Raw genomic sequence first — 26,118 nt, 5'->3', positions numbered from 1 at the left:
AGTTTCTTCATTAATAGTATATATATATATATATTTTTTTTTAATTAAACATCTCAGTATAACATTGAGGGTACAGGATGTATTCTTTTTTTTATCAATATATGTAGTTGCATTAGTACTGGGAAATCTAGTCTTTAAAACTAATTATCTAGTTTATCTGTAGAGTTCATGAATAATTGCATGGTTAGAACTGCTGCATATCAATTTTACAATATTGAAATGTACAACTGTTCTAATAGGTTTAAAAATTTTTTTATATAGGATCCAAATGAAGATACAGAATGGAATGATATTTTAAGAGATTTTGGCATTCTTCCTCCAAAAGAAGAGCCCAAAGATGAAATTGAAGAAATGGTTTTACGTTTACAGAAAGAAGCAATGGGTATAGTTGTGCATTTGGTGGTCTGGGTAAAGGGAATAATACAGTTATGATAGTGATCATGTATTTTGTGAATTTAGAGGGAGATAGGACGTTAGAAATAATTTAATAGAAATCCCATTCATACTATTGAAATTAGGATGCTGACACCTAAAATTCCTAATTCATGTATTGAAAGTTACATCTTAATATTAGAGCTGAAATGCCCTAGTATTCAACCTAATGAGTTTTTTTTTTTTCTGTTACATTTCTCTGCCTTGTGATTACCTTCTATTTTTGTCATTCTGTATACATGTATTACTTGCCAGTATTTCCAGGTACTTGGGGAATTCTACATTTATGAGGTCTAGCTGATTTTCACATCTATTTTTAAATGTAACTTGCTGCTGCTGCTGTTGCTGCTGCTGCTAAGTCACTTCAGTCGTGTCCGACTCTGATAGTTCTGTGAACTCTGAGGGAGTAATAATATTCCAAACAAACTTGAAAGAGTCAACCACAATATAGCTTTATATGATGAAGAAACTTTAATATCAACATTAAAGATATTCTTGATTTCCATTTATCTATTGTTTTTCTAGACATGTAATTATCAAGTAAAATTGGATTTTAAATAACTCATTTATCTACAACTTCTTATTGTGTTTCAGTTAAACCATATGAAAAGATGACTCTTGCAGAATTGAAGGAAACGGAAGATGAATTTGATGATGAAGATATGAGAGCTATTGAAATATATAGGTACAGTGATTCATTTGGATAATTTATGAGATTTTGAATGAAGTATTGATGAAACTAAGGACAAATTCTTATTTTTGTGTAGAGACTATATTTTAAAAAGAACAAAACTAATTTTTAAGTTACATTTAAAAACTAACTCACTTTACATAAGATGGATTTTTCCCCTGATCTTTTTTACCTTTGCTTAAATAAAAAACTGTTCAATAATACTCAGCAGAACTTCGTCAAGTTACATATGAGTAAAGTGGAAAATGTCACTAGAAGGCTAATAAAAAGAGGACCATGATTTTCCTTATAGTATGATGTCTGTTAAGGGTTTCTATCATTTAATGAATAATTAATTGCTAGTCATAAATTCTTTCAGAAGTTAGAACAAGTGCATAGATTTCCTAACTTCTCCTGGTACCAAAACCAGACAGAGAAATTGCAAAAACAGAATGCTACAGAAAAACATCTCTTATGAATGTAGGTATGAAAATTTTTTATCAAAATATTAGCAAATTAAGTCCAATAATTTAAAAGAAGAATAATGCATTCTGATCTAATGGGGTTGATTCCAGGAATCCAAGGTTGTTTTAATACCCACAAAAAATCAGTGCATTGGTTTGGAAGCAGCAATACTCTGGTAGCAATGAACATACGTAAAATTCAGCTCTTGATTCATAATACTATTCTTCAATAAAAGGAATCAGTGTTTCTTAGAGAACTGCTTTAGTCAACAGTGTGAGTTGAGAAAGAGCAGCATGAGTCTGGGGCATTATCAGAAAGTTAAGGAAGTGCTGAAAATTTTAAGGCACAAGAGCCAAACTGAAAGATTTTATAATTGCCAGAGTTGAAACAAGTTGAAAAACTAAATTATTATAATATTGAATTATAAAATAAGTAATAAAATGATTATCCTTAAGTGTATAGTAATACAGATAAGTAAGTGAATACATGAACAAATTCAACAAAGTAACACTTCTTCATCACTGAAGAATTCCAGTGAATACGTGTAGATAAAATGAAGTAAAGGGAAATGTCACCATCAGAACATCACAGTAATCTACTGATAGTTGCTAAAATGAGTGGGTGAAAGTTTAAATAGAAACAGGATTTTTGCGTAATCTCAAAGTATTGCCCCAAATATTTAATAGTTATAAAGGAGGAAAAAGTAAAGTTCACAGTGTAGAATATTGGCAGACCCCATCTTAGCAACGTGACCAGGATTAACATCACCAATAATACACAATAATATGATGTGCTAAGGAGGACACGTCAGCTCTATCACAGATGCACAATCAGTGGTATTCTCAATAACGCATTGCATCAATCTGATCATAAGAAGATATCAGAGAAACCCAAATTTGAGAGACTTTTCAAAAACAACTGGTCAGTTTGACACCAGCAAAGATGGCAGAGTAAAAAGCTCCAGAAATCCATCTCTCTATCCAGGCAACGATTGTACTAGCAGAAACTGAAGTGAAGACTTTGGAACTCTGGAGTCTATTTTGAATACTTGAAATTTCCAGCATAAAGCTTGGCTGGTAAATTACAATTAGTATTGGTTGATTTCAGTCCTCAGTGTAGTAACAGCTACCCATCCCTCATTTCCACAGCCCCATGGGAGACAGCTGTTTCAACAGCAACCTATGCTTCTGGCACAGCTTGCTGGAGCCAAGGTAGGCATTAAGAACTTTGTCCTCAAATATCAGGGTTCTGTGTTCTGATTGCAGATTGCTGCTTCTAAAAGCAGAGGTACAGACACAGAGATTGGCAGCCATTGTGTCAACCCTCCTGGCTCAAGTGGCTTCCATGGTATTTTAAGGAGCCACATCTGTTTTTTTGGTTTTGAGGGTTTAAAAAAAAAAACAAAAAACATTCAAAAGCATCCATATATATGGGGGAATTTAGAAAGCCTTGGAAAAGTGGAAGTCGCAGGAAAGACCTGAGATGTATGCTTTTACCTCAGGCTAAATCCTGTCATAGACACACCCGATGTGAAAACAAACAAAAAACATGAGTGAGAAGAAGAATCTGATTTCTAGGGTTATCAATTACATGAAACATTCAGTTTTCAAAAAAAAAAATCACAAGGCATAAAAAGAAACAGGAAAGTATGGTCCTTTCAAGAGAACAAAATAAATCAATGCAAAATGTATCTGAAGATGCCAAAGTGTCAGACTTACTAGACAAAGATTTTTAAGACACCTTAGTTAAAGATGTTCAAAGAGCTAAAGAAAGACATAGGTGAAAACAGGAAAACATCATATGAACAAAATGAGAATAGCAATAAAGAGAAATTATAAAAAGAAACCAAAAAGACATTTTGAAACTAAAAAGTACAATATTGAAATATACACTAAGGTGCTTCAAAAGCATATTTGAACAAGCATAAGACAGAAAATTTGACAATGGAGAATTGAAAGTTTGAGTCTGAGGAACAGGAAGAAAAAAGAATAAAGAAAAGCAAATGAGCCTAATTGGCTTTGCTTGTGGTACACTGTTAGGTAAACTAGCACGTGTAGTATGAGAATCCAGGCAGTACATTTGTCATACATGGAGCAGAAAACATACCTGTAGAAATACTAGCTGGAAATGTCTCAAATTTGAGAAAAGGCATAAATCTACAGATTTATGGTGCTCAGAGGACTCCAGTTAATATAAACTCAAAGGCCCACACAAAGACACATCTCTTAGAAAGACTATCAATCAGCCAGTTTCTCGTCAGAAATCTTAGAGGATGCAAGGAAAAAAAAAAACAAACACCTCATCAACCAAGAAGTCTATATTTGGCTAAACTATGCTACAGGGATATCAATAACCTCAGATATGCAGATGACACCACCCTTATGGCAGAAAGTGAAGAGGAGCTAAAAAGCCTCTTGATGAAAGTGAAAGAGGAGAGTGAAAAAGTTGGCTTAAAGCTCAACATTCAGAAAATGAAGATCATGGCATCCGGTCCCATCACTTCATGGGAAGTAGACGGGGAAACAGTGGAAACAGTGTCAGACTTTATGTTTTTGGGCTCCAGAATCACTGCAGATGGTGACTGCAGCCATGAAATTAAAAGACGCTTGCTCCTTGGAAGAAAAGTTATGACCAACCTAAATAGCATATTCAAAAGCAGAGACATAACTTTGCCAACAAAGGTCTGTCTAGTCAAGGCTATGGTTTTTCCAGTAGTCATGTATGGATGTGAGAGTTGGACTGTGAAGAAGGCTGAGCGCTAAAGAATTGATGCTTTTGAACTGTGGTGTTGGAGAAGACTCTTGAGAGTCCCTTGGACTGCAAGGAGATCCAACCAGTCCATTCTGAAGGAGATCAGTCCTGGGTGTTCTTTGGAAAGAATGATGCTAAAGCTGAAACTTCAGTACTTTGGCCACCTCATGTGAAGAGTTGACTCGTTGGAAAAGACTTTGATGCTGGGAGGGATTGGGGGCAGGAGGAGAAGGGGACGACAGAGGATGAGATGGCTGGATGGCATCACTGGCTCGAGGGATGTGAGTCTGAGTGAACTCCAGGAGTTGGTGATGGACAGGGAGGCCTGGCGTGCTGCGATTCATGGGGTTGCAAAGAGTTGGACACGACTGAGCAACTGAACTGAACTGATGCTACAGGGATGAAGGAGAAATTAAGAACATTTCTAGATGAAATATAAGTGAGCTTGTTACTAGTAGAAGTGCCCTAAAAATTAGCTAAAGGGGTCCTTTGGGATGAAATTAAAGGGCACTAGACAGTAACTTAAAACCATAGGAAGAATAAACAAATATAGGTAAAGGTAATTATATAGGTAAATATAAAAGCCAATATTACTATACTTTTGGTTTTTAACTCCCTTTTCTCTATATTGTTTATAAAACAATAATTATAAATCAATGTTAGTGGACATACAGTATATAACAACATTTCAGTTCAGTCACTCAATTTTGTCCGACTCTTTGCAACCCCATAGACTGTAGCACACCAGGCCTCGCTGTCTATCACCAGCTCCTGGAGCTTGTTTAAAGTTATGTCCATCAAGTTGGTGGACATACCACCAACTCATCCCATACCCAACCAACTCATCCTCTGTCATTCCCTTCTCCTCCTGCCTCAGTCTTTCCCAGCATCAGGGTCTTTTCCAATGAGTCAGTTCTTCGCATCACATGGCCAAAGTATTGGCATTTCAGCTTCAGCATTCGTTCCTCCAATGAATATTCAGGACTGATTTCCTTTAGGATTGATTAGTTTGATCTCCTTGCAGTCCAAGGGACTCTGAACAGTCTTCTCCAACACCACAGTTCAAAAGCATCAATTCTTCAGTGCTCAGCCTTCTTTACGGTCCAGCTCTCACATCCATACATGACTACTGGAAAAACCAAAGCTTTGACTAGACAGACCTTTGTCAGCAGAGTAATGTTTCTGCTTTTTAATATGCTATCTAGGTTGGTCATAGCTTTTCTTCCAAGGAGCAAGTGTTTTTTTTTATTTCGTGGCTGCATGCACCATCTGTAGTGATTTTGCAGCCCCCCAAAATAGTCTGTCACTGTTTCCATTGTTCCATCTATTTGCCATGAAGTAATGGGACTGGCTGCTATGATCTTAGTTTTTTGAATGTTGAGTTTTTTTTTTTTTTTGAATGTTGAGTTTTAAGCCAGCTTTTTCACTCTTCTCTTTCACCTTCATCAAGAGGCTTTTCAGTTCCTCTTCTCTTTCTGCCTTAAGGGTGGTGTCATCTGCATATCTGAGGTTATTGATATTTCTCCTGGCAGTCTTGATTCATCTAGCCCGGGATTTCACATGATGCACTCTGCCTATAAGTTAAATAAGCAGAGTGACAGTATACAGCCTTGATATACTCCTTTCCCAGAGAAGGCAATGGCACCCCACTCCAGTACTCTTGCCTGGAAAATCCCATGGGCTGAGGAGCCTGGTAGGCTGCAGTCCATGGGGTCGTGAAGAATCAGACACAACTGAGCGACTTCACTTTTACTTTTCACTTTCATGCATTGGAGAAGGAAATGGCAACCCACTCGTGTTCTTGCCTGGAGAATCTCAGGGACGGGGGAGCCTGGTGGGCTGCTGTCTATGGGGTCACACAGAGTTGGGCACAACTGAAGCAACTTAGCAGCAGCAGCAGCATGGTACCATTCAGATTATTTTCACTGCCCTAAATATCCTCTGTAGTCAATCTGTTCATCTCTCTCCCCTGCCAACTGCTGGCAACCCCTGATCTTTTTATTGTGTCTACAGTTTTGCCTTCTTCAGACTGTTGTACCGTGTATAGCCTTCTCAAGTTGGCGTCTTTCACTTAATAATATGCATTTAAAGTTTCTCCATGTCTTTCCATGGCTTATTAACTCCTTTCTTTTTAGCACTGAATAACATTCTATTATCTGGATATACCAGAGTTTATTTATCCCTTCACCTCCTAAAGGACATTTTGGTTGCTTACAACTTTTGGCAATTATGAGTAAAGCTGCTGTAAACATCTCTGTGAAGGTTTTTGTGTGGACATGTATTCAACTCCTCTGAGTGAATACCGAGGCACTTAATAAATGGATCATATGGTAAGAATATGTATAGTTTTGTAAAGAAACTGCCAAACTGTCTTCTAAAGTGGCTGTATCATTTTGCATTCTCACCAGCAGTGAATGAGAGAAAAAGAAAGGGAGTAAGTACTCTCAGGTACCTTAGGTATATAGAGTCAGTAACTTTTGAGATACTTGTAGGTATGTCAGAACCATTTGGAATCGCTTCATGAATCCAAGTATTTAACAACTAAATCAAAGTGTATGCATTTGGAGGGAGTTGTTTAACCACATTTTAAGGTTCTCTATAAGATTAATAGGGCTTCCCTGGTAGGTTAGTGGTAAAGAATCTGCCTGCCAATGCAGGAGATGTGGGTTGGATTCCTGGGTCAGGAAGATCCCTTGGAGAAGGAAATGGCAACCCACTCCAATGTTCTTGCCTGGGAAATCCTGTGGACAGAGGAGCCTGGCAGGCTACAATCCTTGGGGGTCACAAAGAGTCAGACATGACTTAATGACTAAACAACAGTAAATGAATAGTTAGGCAACCTTTATTAAACACTCATGGGATGATGCTAGGTACCACCCCAAGAAATTTATATGCTTACATTTAATCTTGAACAGTCCCAGGCAAGCAGATTTTAGTTTTTTTCACATTGGAGTTAAACTGAAACTTGGAAAGATTAAAATTTGCCAAGTCCATACTACTAGTAAGTGGGGGCTGACTCTTAAACCCAGTTTAGTCTGACCTTAGAGTTCATACTCATAATCACTGTTCTCTATCATCTGTCTACCTGCAATATACATGTTCACTAAAGACTTTGAACTGAAAGTCAGTTTAGCATGAAAGCTAAGAGCTTATAATAGTGTTAACTTCATTAAGCTTTTGCAAGGTTAAATTAATAAACATGCTGAAAACAGTGTCTGGAAACATAGTAAACTCTCAGTAAATGTTAGTTATTATTGTTCTGCATGCTCTCCCTTTATCTAATCTGTATTCAAGAATTTGTTGGTCCAATGTCTAAATAAACTCTCAATAACTATAATTGACTTAGTCAAGAACAATAAATTTAAATCAATAGCTAATTTCTTATATTTTATAATACCCATGAAAAAAGCAAATAACCATGTAAAAAGAGGAATTGCCACCGTAAAGCCATTAATAATTATTATTCTTTAAAGAGGTTCATATGTGCTAGCATTCCGTTCACATCCCTAGATTGTTACTGTATATGGGAGCAGTCTTAAGAATATGACATTTTTATGTAATTTTTTTTAACTAGGGAAAAGCGGTTACAGGAATGGAAAGTTCTAAAGAAAAAACAAAAATTTGGGGAATTAAGAGAAATTTCTGGAAATCAATATGTGAATGAAGTCACAAATGCAGAAAAGGATGTGTGGGTTATAATTCATCTATACAGATCCAGGTAATTACTGTAGCTTTTTGTAAAAATCTAATATTCTAATGTTTTAAGATACATATTTTTCATTTTAATGTTGATAAAGCATATAACAAAGACTTACCAAGAAAACAAAGTAAATCAGCTATACTTCAATTAAAAAAGAAAAATATATGTGTAGAGTCATTGGCTTCAGGGACTGAATTATTTTAATATATTTTCAGGTGTAACTTAAAGAACTTCTCATACTTATTAGAAAAACAAGTACTTTGTCAGTTAATTTGAAAAGCTTATAGAAAATTTCAAACATAGAAAAAAACAGGAAGAATGATAAAATGAGTACCCTACATACCAGCTAGGTAGATTTCAGCAGTGAAAATGTTGCTGTATTTGTATCATTTTGTTTGTATATTTATATGTGTGTATTTGTAGAACCATTTCAAAATGAATTACATGATGCGTTTCTCTTAAGTATCTCAGCGTGCATCTTCAAAATCTAAGGGCTTTTTTCTATATAACCATAATATTTTCTCACCAAACAAAATTAACCATAATTCCTAATAGGGACCAAACCCATGTCTCCAGCATTGCAGGCAGATTCTTTACCGTCTGAGCTATCAGGGAAGCCCCATCTAATACCCAGCCAGTCCTTAACTCAAATTTCTCCAAGTAACTTCAGAACCTCTATCATAAATACATATATTTTTGAATAATCATAATGATATTTCTATAATACATATATTTTTGATCCCTAATCAGGGATCATGCAGTGCATTTGGATGTATCAAGTCTCTTATGCTTATTTTTTTTGACCTCCCACAAACCAAAAGCATCAATTATTTGGTGCTCAAGCCTTCTTTATGGTCCAACTTTCACATCCATACATGACTACTGGAAAAACCATAGCTTTGACTGTACATACCTTTGTCAGTAAAGTGATGTCTCTGCTTTTTAATACACTGCCTAGGTTTGTCATATCTTTTCTTCCAAGGAGCAAGTGTCTTTTAGTTTCATGGCTGCTGTCACAACCCATAGTGATTTTGGAGTCAAAGAAAATAAAATCTATCATTGTTTCCACTATTTCCCCATCTAGTCACCATGAAGTGATGGGACCAGATGCCATGATGTTAGTTTTTGAATGTTGAGTTTTAAGCCAGCTTTTTCACTCTCCTGTTTCATCTTTATCAAGAGGTTCTTTTTTTTTTTTTTTAATTGTTCCTCTTCTCTTTCTGCCATTGGTGGCTCAGACGGTAAAGCGTCTGTCTACAATGCAGGAGACCCGGGTTCGATCCCTTGGTCGGGAAGATCCCCTGGAGAAGGAAATGGCTATCCACTCCAGTACTATTGCCTGGAAAATCCCATGGACAGGGGAGCCTGGTAGGCTACAGTCCATGGAGTCGCAAAGAGTTGGACACAACTGAGTGACTTTACTTCACTTCTGCCATTAAAGTGGTATCATCTGCATATCTGAGGTTGTTGGTATTTCTTCCAGCAATCTTGATTCCAGCTTGTGCTTCATCCAGGCTGACATTTTGCATAATGTGCTCTGCATATCAGTTACATAAGCAGGGTGACAATATACGACCTTGATGTACTCCTTTCCCAATTTGGAACCAGTCCATTGTTCCATGTCTGCTTCTAACCGTCACTTCTTGACCTGCATACAGATTTCTCAGGAGACAGGTAAGGTGGTCTGGTATTCCCATCTCTTTAAGAATTTTCCACAGTTTGTTGTGATCCACACAGTCAAAGGCTTTAGTGTAGTCAATAAAGCAGAAGTGGATGATTTGGGGGGATTTCCTTGCTCTTTCTATGATCCAGCTGCTGCTGCTGCTGCTAAGTCACTTCAGTCATGTCCAACTCTGTGCAGCCCCACAGACGGCAGCCCACCAGGCTCCCCTGTCCCTGGGACTCTCCAGGCAAGAACACTGGAGTGGGTTTCTATTTCCTTCTCCAATGCATGAAAGTGAAAAGTGAAAGTGAAGTCTCTCAGTCGTGTCCGACTCTTCCCAACCCCACGAACTGCAGCCTACCAGGCTCCTCTGTCCGTGGGATTTTCCAGGCAAGAGTACCGGAGAGGGTTGCCATTGCCTTCTGCATCTATGATAGAGTGGATGTTGGAAATTTGATCTTTGGTTCCTTTGCTTTTTATAAATCCAGCTTGTACATCTGGAAGTTCTCCATTCATGTACTACTGAAGCCTTGCTTGGAGAAATTTTAGCATTACTTTGCTAACATGTGAAATGAGTGCAATTGTACAGTAATTTGAACATTCTTTGGCATTGTCTTTCTTTGGTATCACGACTGGGCTTCCCTGGTGGCTCAGAGGTTAAAGCATCTGCCTGCAATGTGGGGGACCTGGGTTCAATTCCTGGGTCAGGGAAATCCCCTGGAGAAGGAAATGGCAACCCACTCCAGTATTCTTGCCTGAAGAATACCATGGATGGAGGAGCCTGATGGGCTTCAGTCCACGGGGTCGCAAAGAGTTGGACACGATTGAGCGAGTTCACTTTCACTTCACTTTTCTTTGGTATTGGAATGAAAACTGACCTTTTCCAGTCCAGTGGCCACTGCTGAGTTTTCTAGATTTGCTGGCATACTGAGTGCAGCACCTTAATAGCATCATCTTTTAGCATTTGAAATAGTGCAGCTGGAATTCCATCACCTCCACTAGCTTTGTTTGTATACCCCATTGCCTATTTTGTACCTCAAATTTCATAACTAGGCTTATAAGTTGACATCAAAAGTCTTGCTTATTTTTTTTTTACAGTTCTTCTGAGGTTAAATTCTGGCCCTCAAACCCCAACACCAAGTTTGAACTTTCAAGCAACCATTTTCTCCCTGCACCACAATCTATAGTGCCATAGTCTCCTAATTCCATACTTTTCACTGCTACCACCAATTCCCACCTGCCTCCTGCATTAAGACCACTGCCCCATAAGTGGGGTCATACCACTGACTCAGCTCTTATTCTGACAGTAATCATAAAATTCTTCTAATTAGATATTTGTGGATTAGCTTAAACAGTTTGAGGGAAAATAAAGCTTCAGTTCAGTTCAGTTCAGTCGCTCAGTCATGTCCAACTCTTGCAACCCCATGAATCGCAGCACGCCAGGCCTCCCTGTCCATCACCAACTCCTGGAGTTCACCCAAACTCATGTCCATCGAGTCGATGATGCCATCCAGCCATCTCATCCTCTGTCATCCCCTTCTCCTCCTGCCCCCAATCCCTCCCAGTATCAGAGTCTTTTCCAATGAGTCAACTCTTCCCATGAGGTGGCCAAAGTACTGGAGTTTCAACTTTAGCATCATTCCTTCCAAAGAACACCCAGGGCTGATCTCCTTTAGAATGGACTGGTTGGATCTCCTTGTAGTCCAAGGGACTCTCAAGAGTCTTCTCCAACACCACGGTTCAAAAGCATCAATTATTCGGCACTCAGCTTTCTTCACAGTCCAACTCCCACATCCATACATGACCACAGGAAAAACCATAGCCTTGACTAGATGGACCTTTGTTAGCAAAGTAATGTCTCTGCTTTTGAATATGCTATCTAGGTTGGTCATAACTTTTCTTCCAAGGAGTAAGCGTCTTTTAATTTCATGGCTGCAGTCACCATCTGCAGTGATTTTGGAGCCCCAAAAAATAAAGTCTGACACTGTTTCCCCATCTATTTCCCATGAATAGATTATTTCACATGAATATTTCCCATGAAACTGACTTCACCAGTTTGAGGGAAAATAAAGCTTATAAAGTATTAATGGCACAGTTTTATGTGGAAAACTGATTTGAGTTAGGTAGTACATATTTCTAATATCCAGTAAAATAAAGCAGTATCTAGATTTGTAACAAGTTGTACTTATCTGTCTATATATATATTCTGAAATATAAATTAAACTATATGCACTTTGTTTTTCTTAGCTTTTTTTACATAACTTGATATATAACATCACTTAGTGTTAAGATGATTTATTTTTTTAAATTAATTTTTACTAGAATTATAGGGCAGGAGGAGAAGGATAGGACAGAGGATGAGATGGTTTGATAGGCTCACCAACTCAATGGACATGAGTCTGGGCAAACTCCAGGACATAGCGAAGGACAGGGAAGCCTGATGTGCTGCTGTCCATTGGGTTACAAAGAGTCAGATGCGATGTAGAAACTGAACAACATACTTGCTTTATGATGTAGTATTAGCTGCTGTTGCACAGCAAAATATACATCCATACATATACCTATATGACCTGCATGTACTAAGAAGATATGGAAGACAATGCATTATTGTGTAGTTTAGATGAGAAAAGCTGTAATGAGAAGCTCCTGAGCCAATATCAAAGATTACTAAGTTAATGTATGTTTATATATGTCAGATGAAAAGAAAATATTTAGATTTAAAAAGATATTTTTGTGTGATTCTCTGCTTTGGCTTTCTAACTTTTGGTCCCCCTTTATCCACTTCTCCCACCCTCTGGAAGCCTTCTAGATTCCACCTGTAAGAGAGATCATATGGCATTTGTCTTTCTCTAAGTTATTTCACTTATCATAATACCCTATAGGTATATCCATGTTGTCCCAAATGAGAAAATTTCATTCTTTTTAATGGCTGAATAATATTCAGTGGTATATATACTGCAATTTCTCTGTCCATTCATCCACTGACAGACACTCAGATTGTTTACGTATTTTGACTATTGTAAATAATGCTGCAATGAATATGGGGCTGCATATATCTTCTCAGGTTAGTGTTTTTTCACCAGTTAAATAGCCAGAGATGGAATTGCTAGACCACATGGTAGTTCTATTTGTAATTTTTTTAGGAACTTCTATACTGTTTTCCATAGTAGCTGAATCAGTTTACATTCCCAGCAAACAGTGCACAAGAATTCTCTTTTCTCCACATTCTTGCTGCATTGTTATTTCCTGTCTTTTTAATAATAGCCATTCTCACAGGTGTGAAGTGTTATCTCACTGTGGTTTTCATTTGCATTTCCCTGGTAATTAATAATGTTGAGTATATTTTTATGTGCCTGTTGGCCATCTGTATATCTTCTTTGAAAAAATGTCTATTCCGATCTTATGCCCATTTTAAAATCAGATTCTTTGGGTTTTTGCTATTGAATTTTATGAGTTCTTTTACATGTTTTAGACATTAACTCCTTATCAGGTGTATGATTTACAAATATTTTCTCCCATTCAGTAGGTTGCCTTTCATTTTGTTGATGGTTTTCTTTTGCTGTGCAGAAGATTTTTAGTATAATGTAGTTTCACTTATTTATTTTTGCTTTCATTGCTTTTGCTCTTGGTGTCAGAATCGAAAAATTATCACCAAGATCTATGTCATTGCCTAGGTTCTCTTTTAGGAGTTCTATGGTTTCAGGTCTTATATTTATATCTTTAATCTTTTTTGAGTTATTTTTGTGTGTGTGATGCAAGACAGCGGTCAAATTTCATTTTTATGTGTGTTGCTGTCCAGTTTTCCCAACACTGTTCATTCCTGTTGTGTGTTCTTTGCCTCCTTTGTCATAAATTAAGTGACCATGTAAGTATGGGTTTATTTTTGGTCTGTCTATGCTTTCCATTGATCTTTGTGTGTTTTTTTCCTTTGTGTTTGTGTTCCTACTGGTTACATAATGTTTTAATGACTATATCCTTATAATACAGTTTAATATCAGGAAACATTTGGCCTCCAATTTTGTTCTTCTTTCTCAAGATTGCTTTGACTACTTGGATTTTTTTCATGATTCCTTACAAATTTTAGGATTATTTGTTCTATTTCTGTGAAAAATTCCTTTGGAATTTTGATGAGGATTGTATTGAATCTGTAGATTGATTGGGATAATATGAAAATTTCCAATCCATGAGCACAGAGTATCTTTCCATTTGTTTGTTTCCTTTTCACTTTTTTTCATTAATGTCTTGTAGTTTTCAGATGTTTTTTTACCCCTGGGTATTTTATTCTTTCTGATGCAATTACAAATGGGATTGTTTTCTCTCTTTCTGATTCCTAGTATATAGAAACATAACTTAGTTCATTCTTAGTTATAGAAACATAACTGACTTTTGTGTATTGTGACTGACTATTGTGTATACTTTAATGAATTCTTTTATTAGTTCTAACAATTTTTTTGATGGAATCTTTAGGGTTCTCTATATATAATACCATGTCATAGTGACATGCTTTACTTCTTCCTTTCCTATTTAGATACCTTTTTTTTTTTTTCTTGCCTAATTGCTCTGGCTAGGACTTCCAATATTATGTTGAATTAAAGTGGTAAGAGTGGGCATCCTTGCCTTGTTCCTCATCTTGAGGAAAGGCTTTCAGCTTTTCACTGTTGAATATGAAATTAGCTGTGGTCCTATCATATCAGGCCTTTATTATTAAACTTTGTTAAACTTTATTAAAACTTTGTTGAGTTTTTCTAATTTGTAAAACAAGGTTAGCAAAAAAAAAATTGATGATAAAAGCCAGAAATTGGCAAAGAGAAGACAAATTAAAAAATATACAAAGTCTTCCCCCAATATTGATAAGACCTAGTATATTATGATTGGTTTCATTTTCAGAGTTTGTTTAAAATGGAGCAAGAATTCACAAGTACATATGAAGCAATTTGAGTGCAGAAATCTATATTATTCCTCTGCATTTATATTAGTCTGGCTTACAATGAGCTACACAACAATTTTTTTCTAAGTGATTCATGTTTATCATGTTTCTCCAAAGCATGCATTTGATATTCTTCAGAACTACAATGACTTTTGTTGTCACACTTTTATTTATTTGTTAATTATAATAAAATATGCAGTGTGCATAAACAAATATAGAGGGGGAAAGTGGATAAAGTCCAGGAGGGTTACCACCTGCCTGCAGCATGCAATATGTCCTGGTATGAGCCACTCACTTAAGAGAGCTTCAACTTCAACTATACCTATGATGGTTTGCAGGAGTTGAGAATACAAATGGGAATAAGATGCTTTTATGATATAGTACAAGAGACGAATTAAACATTTCATGTGTATATCTATCTATTTATCTATCTATATAGATGTATGTATTGAAAGGACATGTAAGAGAAAGTGAAGTGAAAGTGAAGTCGCTCAGTCTTGTCTGGCTCTTTGCGACCCCATGGACTGTAGCCTATCAGGGTCCTCTGTCCATGGGATTCTCCAGGCAAGAATACTGGAGTGGGTTGCCATTTCCTTCTCCAGGGGATCTTCCCAACCCAGGGATCGAATCCAGGTCTCCCACATTGCAGGCAGACACTTTACCGTCTGAGCCACCAGGGAAGATCTCAAGAGAAGAATGTACTAATTTTGTCTGTTAGACAAAGACCTTTTCTCTGATTAACATGGTTCACAGTAATCTTTCTTTCCTCTACTGAATTGTTTCAAATATCCTCCATATGAATGATGAGAAAATGTATACAAAGATGAAGGTGAGATACACTTGTATCAAATTTAGTGTTTTGGTTTTTTTTTAGAATGCCCAGTGAATGTGTCTAGAATGAGAAGAGGGTCTAGGACATAGTTACAAGGAGGTATTGACATAGTTACATTTGAGGTATTGACATAAGGAGTAAGTCAAAGGAGTAAAAAGGAAATTCATAGAAAAAATTATCACAGAAATCAATAAAGGAGAGCCTTTTAAGAAGGGAAGTGAATGATATAGAGATTTTTAAAATCTTTTTTCATCTGAGCTGTGACCAGGAAAGAGTAGTTATTAGAGGGAGAGAGAATGAGAAAGGACTTTTTAAAAATTTTCTAGTATTTTGAATATGTTTGTGTAGAGTAGAGAAGGATAGCTTAAGAAAATAGGATAACAAAATAAAGAATGGCTCCATAGGAAATGGAAGGAGTGTGGGATAAAGCTGAGGACTAGCTTTGAAAGAATTTAATAAAGCTGTGAGTGAGTGATAGAGAAAAGTGACTAATTAAAACAGTGTAATGAGAGTTAAGGGATAGAGCTGGAAGAATTGCCGATTTTGGTTACATTTCTGATCAATTTTAAATTTTCGGTGAACCGTTCTGGGTGTTGGGGAACAGGATATGGCATGTCAAAGAAAACGGTGGATGAAGTTTGAGTAAAAGGAATTCAAGGAAGTTTGAGATAAAAACTTCTCATATGGAAATAACCTATGACCAAGAATTGGGTCCCCTTGTTTCAATTCAGAACTGCTAAGGATCCCCTAGACATGCCCTGCTTTGTATTTTTTTTTCTTTCTTTCCCCTCCCCTCCCCCTCAGTGTCCTATAAGCTAGGAACTTACTGGTTCCTCAATTACATTGTACTCGATTACACTGCTGCCAAGTCAAATGTGGTTAGCCTTAGTTAGGCTGCAAATTCCCATGGTAGCAGGCTTCATTCCCAGGCTATAACAGTTTTTGTAATGAAAATCAGAGACTCTATAGTTTATCACTACTAAAGGTAAAAATAGAGGATTACAATTGATGCGATCTTATATTAAAAGAAAATCTGAAGATATATTTTTGTCATGGAAATGTTTTACTTATTTTATTAGATTGAGATAAGTAGCCTGTTTTTTTTTTTAAAGATGTTGTGTGTATTGTTTCTCTTTTTAGCATCCCAATGTGTTTGTTGGTTAACCAGCATCTTAGTCTCCTAGCAAGAAAGTTTCCTGAAACTAAATTTGTTAAAGCGATCGTGAATAGCTGTATTGAACACTACCATGACAATTGTTTACCAACCATTTTTGTTTATAAAAATGGTCAGATAGAAGGCAAATTCATTGGAATTATAGAATGTGGAGGGATAAATCTCAAGCTCGAAGGTAATGATGTTACTTTTAAAATTTGCCTGTTAAGAAAACTTACATAACAAATATGAAAATTTATTTTCATAAAACATTAGGCTTTTCCCTTGTTTCTAGTTTCTTCTTATATGCCTTCAGATTAATTTGCCTACTATAATACTATCATAACACCCACTTGCTTAAATCCTTAATGATTCTTTGTTTTAAATACATTAAAAATTCAGAATCATATGCTTAAAAATTTCAGCCCATCTATCCAGTTGTATTTCTCAATGTTTTCTGCAGTTTCTGCTGCAACCAAGCTGGTCTTCAACCACTATCTCAAACACACTTAACTCATTTGTGCCTTTATATTGGGTTGGCCAAAAAATTTTTTCAGGTTTTTCCATAAAATATTACAAAAATCTGGACGAACTTTTTGGCCAACCCAACACTTTGTTTCTTACTCTTTCTCTGTACCCTAAATACCCTACCCTGCTTCATCCTTCCTTCCAAACCCTATTCCTTCTTAGGTTTCCATTTAATCCATTATGTGATGCTGGACCAACTAATAATCTGTTTTCATGTTCTCTACTGAATTTCTATAGCATATATTCTATGCACAACTTATTTTACATTTATCTACAAATTCTCAGATTTTGTTGGTTAACCCATTCCCTTTGAGTTTTGTCTCCCTAACAGGTGCAAGGACTATGCCTTCTACTACTTTCTTTTTCATAGTACATAGCAAAGGGCATTATAGTTTTACGTTCTCGAAAAATGTTTACTTCCAAACCTAGTTCTAACACCTAACTCTTCGGTTAGTCATTTCTTGGAGCTGATATAATTCTGTATTATTAAAATCATTTCTCTTACCATCATAATTAAAGCCACTGTGAACAGCTATTTTTAACAGTCTTTCTTTCACTGTATCATTCCCCCAGAACTGTTTTTGGCCTTAGTAAGACTTCCAGAATTCTAATTGTTCCAGAGTTTTCCTTCCTTCTTTATTTTAACATCTTACTTTTTCAGCCTGTGCCTTATCCTCTTTTTTTTTTTTTTCAGGGCTGAAATTTATTTAGTATATTTTTCTAAATTTTTATTGCAAGATATTCGCTTTATAATATTGTACTGGTTTCTGCCACACATCAACATGAATCAGTCACAGGTACACATATGTCTCCTCCCTCTTGACTCTTCCTCCCATCTCCCACCCTATCCCACCCCTCTCAGCTTTCACAGAGCACTGGGTTGAGCTCCCTGCGTCATATCGTAATGTACATGTTTCCGTGCTACTCTCTGAAGTCACCCCCTCTCCCTCCCACACTGTGTCCACATGTCTGTTCTATCTGTGTCTCCACTGCTGCCCTGCAAACAGGTCCATCAGTACCATCTCACTATGTTCCATACACATGCATGAATATAAATATTTGTGTCTCTCTTTCTGACTTGCTTCACTCTGTACAGTAGGCTCTAGGTTCATCCACCTCATTAGGACTGACTTGCGTTATTTTTTAAAGCTGAGTAACATTCCATTGTATATATGTACCACAGTTTCTGTATCCATTCATCTGTCAATGGACATCTAGGCTGCTTCCATATCCTAGCTATTGTAAAAAATGTTGCAGCAAACATTGGTGTACATGTGTCCATCTCAGTTATGGTTTTCACAAGATATATACCCAGTAGTGGGATTTCTGGGTCGTATGGTAATTCTGTTTCTGTTCCTAGTTTTTTAAGGTTTCTCTATACTGTTCTCCATCAGTGACGTTCAGTCAGTCAGTTCATTCTCTCAGTCATGTCCGACTCTTTGCGACCCCATGAATTGGAGCATGCCAGGCTTCCCTGTCCATCACCAACTCCCAGAGTTTACCCAGACTCATGTCCATTGAGTCAGTGATGCCATCCAGCCATCTCATCCTCTGTTATCCCCTTCTCCTCCTGCCCCTAATCCCTCCAGCATCAGAGTCTTTTCCAATGAGTCAACTCTTTGCATGAGGTGGCCAAAGTATTGGAGTTTCAGCTTCAGCATCAGGCCTTCCAATGAACACCCAGGACTTATCTCCTTTAGAATGGACTGGTTGGATCTCCTTGCATGAGAGTCTCCAAGGGACTCTCAAGAGTCTTGTCCAACACCACAGTTCAAAAGCATCAGTTCTTCAGTGCTCAGCTTTCTTCACAGTCCAACTCTCACATCCATACATGACCACTGGAAGAACCATAGCCTTGATTAGACAGACCTTTGTTGGCAAAGTAATGTCTCTGCTTTTTAATATGCTGTCTAGGTTGGTCATAACTTTCCTTCCAAGGAGTAAGCATCTTTTAATTTCATGGCTGGGGTCACCATCTGCAGTGATTTTGGAGCCCAGAAAAATAAAGTCTGCCACTGTTTCTACTGTTTCCCCATCTATTTCCCATGAAGTGATGGGACCAGATGCCATGATCTTAGTTTTCTGAATATTGAGCTTTAAGCCAACTTTTGCACTCTCCTCTTTCACTTTCATCAAGAGGCTTTTGAGTTCCTCTTCACTTTCTGCCATAAGGGTGGTATCATCTGCATATCTGAGGTTATTGATATTTCTCCCGGCAATCTTGATTCCAGCTTGTGTTTCTTCCAGCCCAGCGTTTCTCATGATGTTCTCTGCATATAAGTTGAATAAGCAGGGTGACAATATGCAGCCTTTGACGTACTCCTTTTCCTATTTGGAAGCAGTCTGTTGTTCCATGGTGGTTGAATCAATTTCATTTCCACCAACTGTGCAAGAGGGTTCCCTTTTCTCTACATCCTCTCCAGCATTTATTGTTTGTAGATTTTTTAAATGATGGCCATTATGACTGGTGTGAGGTGATAACTCATTGTGGTTTTGATTTGCATTTTTCTAATAATGAGTATTGTTGAGCATCTATGCATATGTTTGTTGGCCATCTGTTGTGCCTTATCCTCTTAATTAAAAAAATACATAAGTATACAAACAATAATATAGAAAATATTCACATAATCATTACCCAAAATAACAAATGTGAACATTGTTCATATTTCCTTCAACTATTTGTTTATTATTGAAATAAACAGTACAGATGTTGAAGTTGCCTATATTTCCATTCCTAGTTCTGTTCCCCTCCCTGCCCCACTAAGCAGTCACTATCATGAGTAGTGTGTTTCTGGACTATACTTTTTAAAATTATAACATCTGAAAAAAATGTAAATTATTTAAAAATACACATAACATGAAATTCATCCTTTGAATTATTAAAAATGTATAATACAGTATTATTAATTATTGTTACCCTGCAATAAATTATATATCCAGAACTTAATTTATGAATAAATAAGTTATATTATGTAATCATTTTAAAGTATATGGTTAGTGAAGGGCGCTCCGTTGTGTCCGACTCTTTGCAACCCCATATACAGTCCGTGGAATTCTCCAGGCCAGAATACTGGAATGGGTAGCCTTTCCCTTCTTCAGGGGATCTTCCCAACCCAGAGATCAAACCCAGGTCTCCCACATTGTAGACGGATTCCTTACCAGCTGAGCCATCAGGGAAGCCCAAGAATACTGGAGTGAGTAGCCTGTCCCTTCTCCAGTGGATCTTCCCAATCCAGGAATTGAATCAGGGTCTCCGCAGGTGAATTCTTTATCAACTGAGCTATCAGGGAAGCCCAAAGTATATGGTTAAATGATATTAAGTATATTTTCACTGTTGTGCCATCATCACCATTATCCATCTCAAGAACTCTTTGCATCTTGCAAAGAGTTGCAACTCTATATCCTTAAACAGTAACTCTTTATTCTCTGCTCCCTCCAGCCCCTGGCAACCACCATTTTACTTTCTAACTCTGAATTTGACTATTCTCAAAGTACATCGTATAAATGAATTATGCAGTTTTGTCCTTTTGTGACTGGCTTATTTTACTTGGCATAACATCCTCAAGATGAATCTGTATTGTAGTATGTGTCAGCATTTCCTTCCTTTTTAAAACTTTAAGGCTGAATAATATTTCATTGTTCTTTTTATAGTACATTTTAGTGTAGTGCTAGTCACTCAGTCGTTCTGACTCTTTGCAGTCCCATGGACTGTAACCCGCTAGGCTCCTCTGTCCATGGGATTCTCCAGGCAAGAATACTGGAGTGGGTTGCCATTCCCTTCTCCAGAGGATCTTCCCAACCCAGGGATCGAACCTGGGTCTCCTGCGTTGCATGCAGGCAGATTCTTTACCCTTTGAGCTACAGGGCAGACCCATTAATCTGTTGATGGACAGATTTGTTGCTTCTACCTTGTGGCTATTGTGAATAATGCTGCTAAGAACGTGGATATGCAAATAATCTAGTCTGGTCCCTCTTTTTAGTTCTTTAGAGTGTATAGTCAGAAGTAGAATTGCTGGATCATATAACAATTCTACTTTAATTTTTGAGCAACAGCATACTGTTTCCGCAGGGGTTGCACCATGTAGCACTCCCACCAACAATGCAGAGAAGTTCTAATTCTTCTACATCCTTACCAACACTTGTTCGTTCCCTTTCTTTTCTTAAATAGTAACCATCTTAATGTATGTGAGGTGTCTTCCCCCCACTGATTTTTGATATCTCCTATGTCATTTTCAGGATTAAAAAAAGATGCTTCAATCTGTTTCTGAAGTTTCTACTAAGTTCCAGTGGTCTGCTCTGTCTATCCCTGAATCAGTACAGTACTATGTTAATTACTGTACCTTCCTAACAATTTAGCTGTCTGTAGTAGGGCAAGTCTTTTTCAAAATGTAATACAAATGTTGGAATTAGTCTGTGAAAAATCCTGTTGGTTATTTATTAGAATCACATTTAATGATTAATTGTTGAAGACTTGATATCCTAATAATAGCGAATATTCCTAACTGTGAATAAGATATAGCTTGTCATTAATTTTGATCTTTCTTCTGGTAACTTTCTTCATAAATATAATGTATATACAGTTGGCCCTTGAACAACACAAGAGTTATGAGTATTGACCCCCATGCAGTGAAAAATTCACACATAATTTTAGAGTTGGCCCTCTGTACTTACAGTTATGCATCTGTGGATTCAAACAACTATGGACTGTGTAGTACTATAATATGCATTTATTGAAAAAATCCACATACATGCGAACCTCTGCAGTTCAACTGTTCAAGGGCCAATTGTATTATATTTTGTAATTTTCCTCTTAAGTTTATTTTGTAATTTTCCTCACAAATGTTCTGTTCATTTACACAGTGCTTAGGAATAAATTTAACAAAATAAGCAGTTTGCAGGATTGGGGGGTTTTTGTTATCAGTTCAGTTTTTTTCAGTTTCACTCTTAAATATGTTTACATAATTCACATTTTTTTGTTGAAGTTTTCCCGTTAAAATTTTCAAATGTATTGGCATACTTTTTTCTCATAGTAGCTTCATGGCTTTAAAATCTTTATCTTGTTTTTGCCAAATATAATTCTTTATATTGTTTATTTTGTTTCTTTTTCTTGTGATCTTTTTTGCCTAAGGTGTGTCTATTAGTCTCTTCAAAGAACCAACTTGTGATTTTGTTAGTCACCTCTATTGATTTTGCTTTTCAACCTTTGCTAAAGTCTCTTCTTCATTATATCTCTCTTTCTGCTTTCCTTGGATTTACTTTAATTTTTTTTTCCTAGCTTCATTTTTGTACTTTCAAAGCACTATTTTCAGTCATTTAAAAATAAGTTAGCCATAATTTCTCCCTTTAAGTATAACTCTGTTATATCCAATGTGTATTTTGACATAGTACTTTCATTGTAATTAAGTTCTAAATATATCATCATTTCCACATTAATTTTATTGGAGTCAACTTCTGTTTCATATAGTTGTTCCAAGATTTTTATCTGATTTATTGCTGGGTTATTTTTTGCAGAACTTGAATGGAAGCTAGCAGAAGTTGGAGCAATACAGACTGATTTGGAAGAAAACCCCAAAAGAGCCATTGTAGATGTGATGGTATCTTCAATTAGAAACACTTCTATTTATGATGACACTGATAGCTCAAACAGTGATAATGAAGACACCAAATAGAATATTTAATAAATAGCTTTAAAGTGTTTATATATGAAGTGTTTTTGTCCCTGCCTTTATAATCAGAGATCAGAATATTTATAAATAAATTTATTTTCATTTTCATATTAGAATTATAGCTTATATGTAATTACAAAAACTTCCAGATATTTCAGAATATTTATTGCCTCTGACAAAACTAGAATTTGTCCTGAAACCTTAATATTTTTCTGTACTTCATCCTTTTTCTGATCCTTTTTAGACAATAACAAATATATTACAAGTCCTCTGTGTTGCCTAATCACTTCCAAAGAGGCACGTGAATAAAAACAATGAAAAAGAACCATGGAATTTAATTTACTTTAATATTAAGGTCTATTATTTAGAGGCTTTGAGTGAAAATACTTAAATTTATGATCATATGCTTTTTCTTTGAAATCTCTTACCTATTAAAAAAATTAAGCACTCAATGGAAAAATGCAATTTAAAGATTCTAAAAAGTACCAAGAAACATCTCTACTCATTGTTATAATTTTTAATAATTCTATTATTGTCAGAAAGTATTAGCTTACTAAGTAGGCTATTGAATCATTAGACCTGTATAACATGCAAGTTTCTAAATCATGAGAAGTGAGAAAAGTATATTGTGAAGCTTACATATCTTTTAATAGTAATCTCAGAAGAATTCATCATGAGAAAATATATAATATTTGGACACTGCAGAAGACCTGCAGCATGTTTTATCTTGGCTTAATAATTGACACCACTTTTAGAGAAAGTGGTGTTAAATCCAGCATGTAATAGTTTAACAACATATTCTAGTCTTCTAGTTTGTTTGTATTGGTGACCCATCATTGTGATTTTGGGTATTCACTGATGTTTTTGAGAGAATCCAAGTTTAAGTGATTAGATTACAAAAATAAATTGGTGAGAACTAGGCAATTTAGGACTTCCCAGGTGGTGCTAGTGGTAAAGAGTACAGGAGACATGAGAGACAGTCGCTGGGTTGGGAAAATCCCCTGGAGAAGGGAATGGCAACCTACTCCAGTATTCTTACCTGGAAATTCCGTGGACAGAGGAGGCTGGTGGGTACAGTCCAAGGGGTTGCACAGAGTCGGACATGACTGAAGCAGCTTAGCAAGCACGAGGAAATTTAACATGAAGTCAGAAAAGGGTATTTGCTGTTCTTGGGGGTGGGTAGGGACCATAGTGGAGAAGGCAGTGGCACCCCACTCCAGTACTCTTGCCTGGAAAATCTCATGGACGGAGGAGCCTGGTAGGCTGCAGTCCATGGGGTCTCGAAGAGTCGAACACAACTGAGTGACTTCACTTTCACTTTTCACTTTCATGCATTGGAAAAGGAAATGGCAACCCACTCCAGCATTCTTGCCTGGAGAATCGCAGGGACGGGGGAGCCTGGTGGGCTGCCGTCTGTGGGGTCGCAGAGAGTCAGACACTGAAGCGACTTAGTAGCAGCAGCAGCAGCAGCAGGGACCATAGAGGCAGCAGAGAATGATGAAGTGGAGGGAAAGTTAAATACAGATTGAGTTGTTGTTGTTCAGTCGCCCAGTTGTTTTCGACCTCATGGACTGCAGCACACCAGGCCTCCTTGTCCCTCACCATCTCCTAAAGTTTGCCCAAGTTTATGTCCATTGCATCAGTGATGCCATCCGGCCATCTCATCCTCTCGCGCCCTCTTCTTCTCCTGCCCTCAGTCTTTCCTGGCATCAAGGACTTTTCCAGTAGGTCAGCTGTTTGTATCAGGTGACCAAAATGCTGGAGCTTCAGCTTCAGCATCAATCCTTCCAATGAGTATTCAGGGTTGATTTCCCTTAAGATTGTCTGGTTTTATCTCCTTGCTGTCCAAGGGACTTTCAGGAGTCTTCTCCGGCACCACAGTTCGAAGGCATCGATTCATTTGTGTTCTGCCTCCTTCACAGTCCAGCTCTCACAGCTGAATGTGATAACGGGGAAGACCATAGCCTTGATTATACGAATCTTGTCAGCTTACTCTGCTTTTCAGCACACACTGAGTAATAATTTATTTTATCAGATAGGTAAAATCAAATGATCTAACTTTGTAAAGAATTAGGAAGACCCCTTCTGAGATAGCAAAGAAAGGCTTTTGAAAATATGCACATTTGGATGAAGGGAGGAAAAGTTGAGAAGCAAAGTTGGGAGTTGCACACAGTGGTCTTTATTATAGTGTTAGCACACATATCAGAGAAATAATTACCTGTAAGGTCCAACTTCTAAGAGTCTTTAACAAAATGGATGGAAAGATTCCTATTGAGAATAAAACAGTTGTGGAAATTAAAGGAAAAACCATATTATCATAAAGTTAAAATGTAACTTTAATGCCATCTAATGCATATAAATATAGACATTATTTCCTGACTTCCCTGGTGGCTCAGGTAGTAAAGAATCCGCCTGCAATGTGGGAGACCTGAGTTCAATTCGTGGGTCTGGAAGATCCCCTGGAGAAGGGAATGGCAATCCATTCCAGTATTCTGGCCTGAAGAATCCCACAGACGAGGAGCCTGGTGGGCTACAGTCCATGGGGATCACAAAGAGTCAGACCCAGCTGAGTGACTAGCATTCATTATTTCCCTTCCAATTGAAACCGAATGCAAAAGGCTCCCCCAAATGTAATATTTTTAGTAAATCCATCATATTTACCTGTTTTCTTTTTTGAGTTAAAATTAGGAAGTAGTAATAGTATTTAAGATGTTTGAATAAAAAGATTCATTCTTCTTTTTTTAACTCAACTCAAATCCACTAGGTGGCAGTAGTTTTTATACGTAAGCACAGTTCATGAAAACTTAAACATTTGTAAAATTCATTAAATTATAGCATAATAGAGGTGGCTGGTTTTGATTCCAGCCTCAGCCTTTTTCAAATAATGCACACAAATACACGCTTCTAGCAAGTACTCATGCTTGCCAGTGTAGATCAGAACTACTTCATACATATCCTACTTGATTTATACATTCTCATTTAAGTGGGGTTTAAGTATTTGTTAGAATGTGGGGAAATTATTTAATAATGTGTTTCACATTTTACTGAATGAATTTTTGTGATTTTTTTGGAAATTTTAAATATTCAAATGTTTTTGATCTATAAAAATGATCTAATATTTTTCTCTATTCCTTTCTGCCAATCGCTGAAACTCCCTCTCCTGCTTTATAGTGCCTATTTTGTCAAAGTGTGATCCTAGAATCAGCAGCATCCCCAGGGAGCTTGTTAGAAATGCAGTCTCTGGCCTCATCCCAGCCTGGCTGAACTGCAATTTCTGTTTTAATGAGATCCTTAGGTGATTAAGCAGCACTGGTAGCAAGTCCCCTAAAGA

General features: G+C 36.9%; 1 protein-coding gene across 1 annotated transcript; it reads left to right on the top strand.

Annotated features, from left to right (window-relative positions):
- On the top strand, positions 268-22,810 carry PDCL2 (phosducin like 2). Its single transcript, XM_013964523.1, has 5 exons — positions 268-382; positions 1,027-1,117; positions 7,893-8,036; positions 16,581-16,789; positions 22,633-22,810. The coding sequence occupies exons 1-5, from the start codon at positions 352-354 to the stop codon at positions 22,788-22,790; spliced, it is 633 nt and encodes a 210-aa protein (XP_013819977.1). The 5' UTR covers positions 268-351; the 3' UTR covers positions 22,791-22,810.

This window comes from Capra hircus, chromosome 6 (genome assembly GCF_001704415.2).
Source record: "Capra hircus breed San Clemente chromosome 6, ASM170441v1, whole genome shotgun sequence".
In the NCBI taxonomy this organism is placed as follows: domain Eukaryota; kingdom Metazoa; phylum Chordata; class Mammalia; order Artiodactyla; family Bovidae; genus Capra; species Capra hircus.
The sequence above is the reverse complement of the archived record's forward strand: the minus strand, read 5'-3'. Positions and strand labels throughout refer to the sequence as shown.

Coding starts and splice junctions, on each gene's coding strand:
- PDCL2 (XM_013964523.1), top strand. CDS start 352: ATGGTTTTACGTTTACAGAAAGAAGCAATGG. Junction 1,118..7,892: donor AGAGCTATTGAAATATATAG/GTACAGTGATTC, acceptor TTTTTTAACTAG/GGAAAAGCGGTTACAGGAAT. Junction 16,790..22,632: donor GATAAATCTCAAGCTCGAAG/GTAATGATGTTA, acceptor TATTTTTTGCAG/AACTTGAATGGAAGCTAGCA.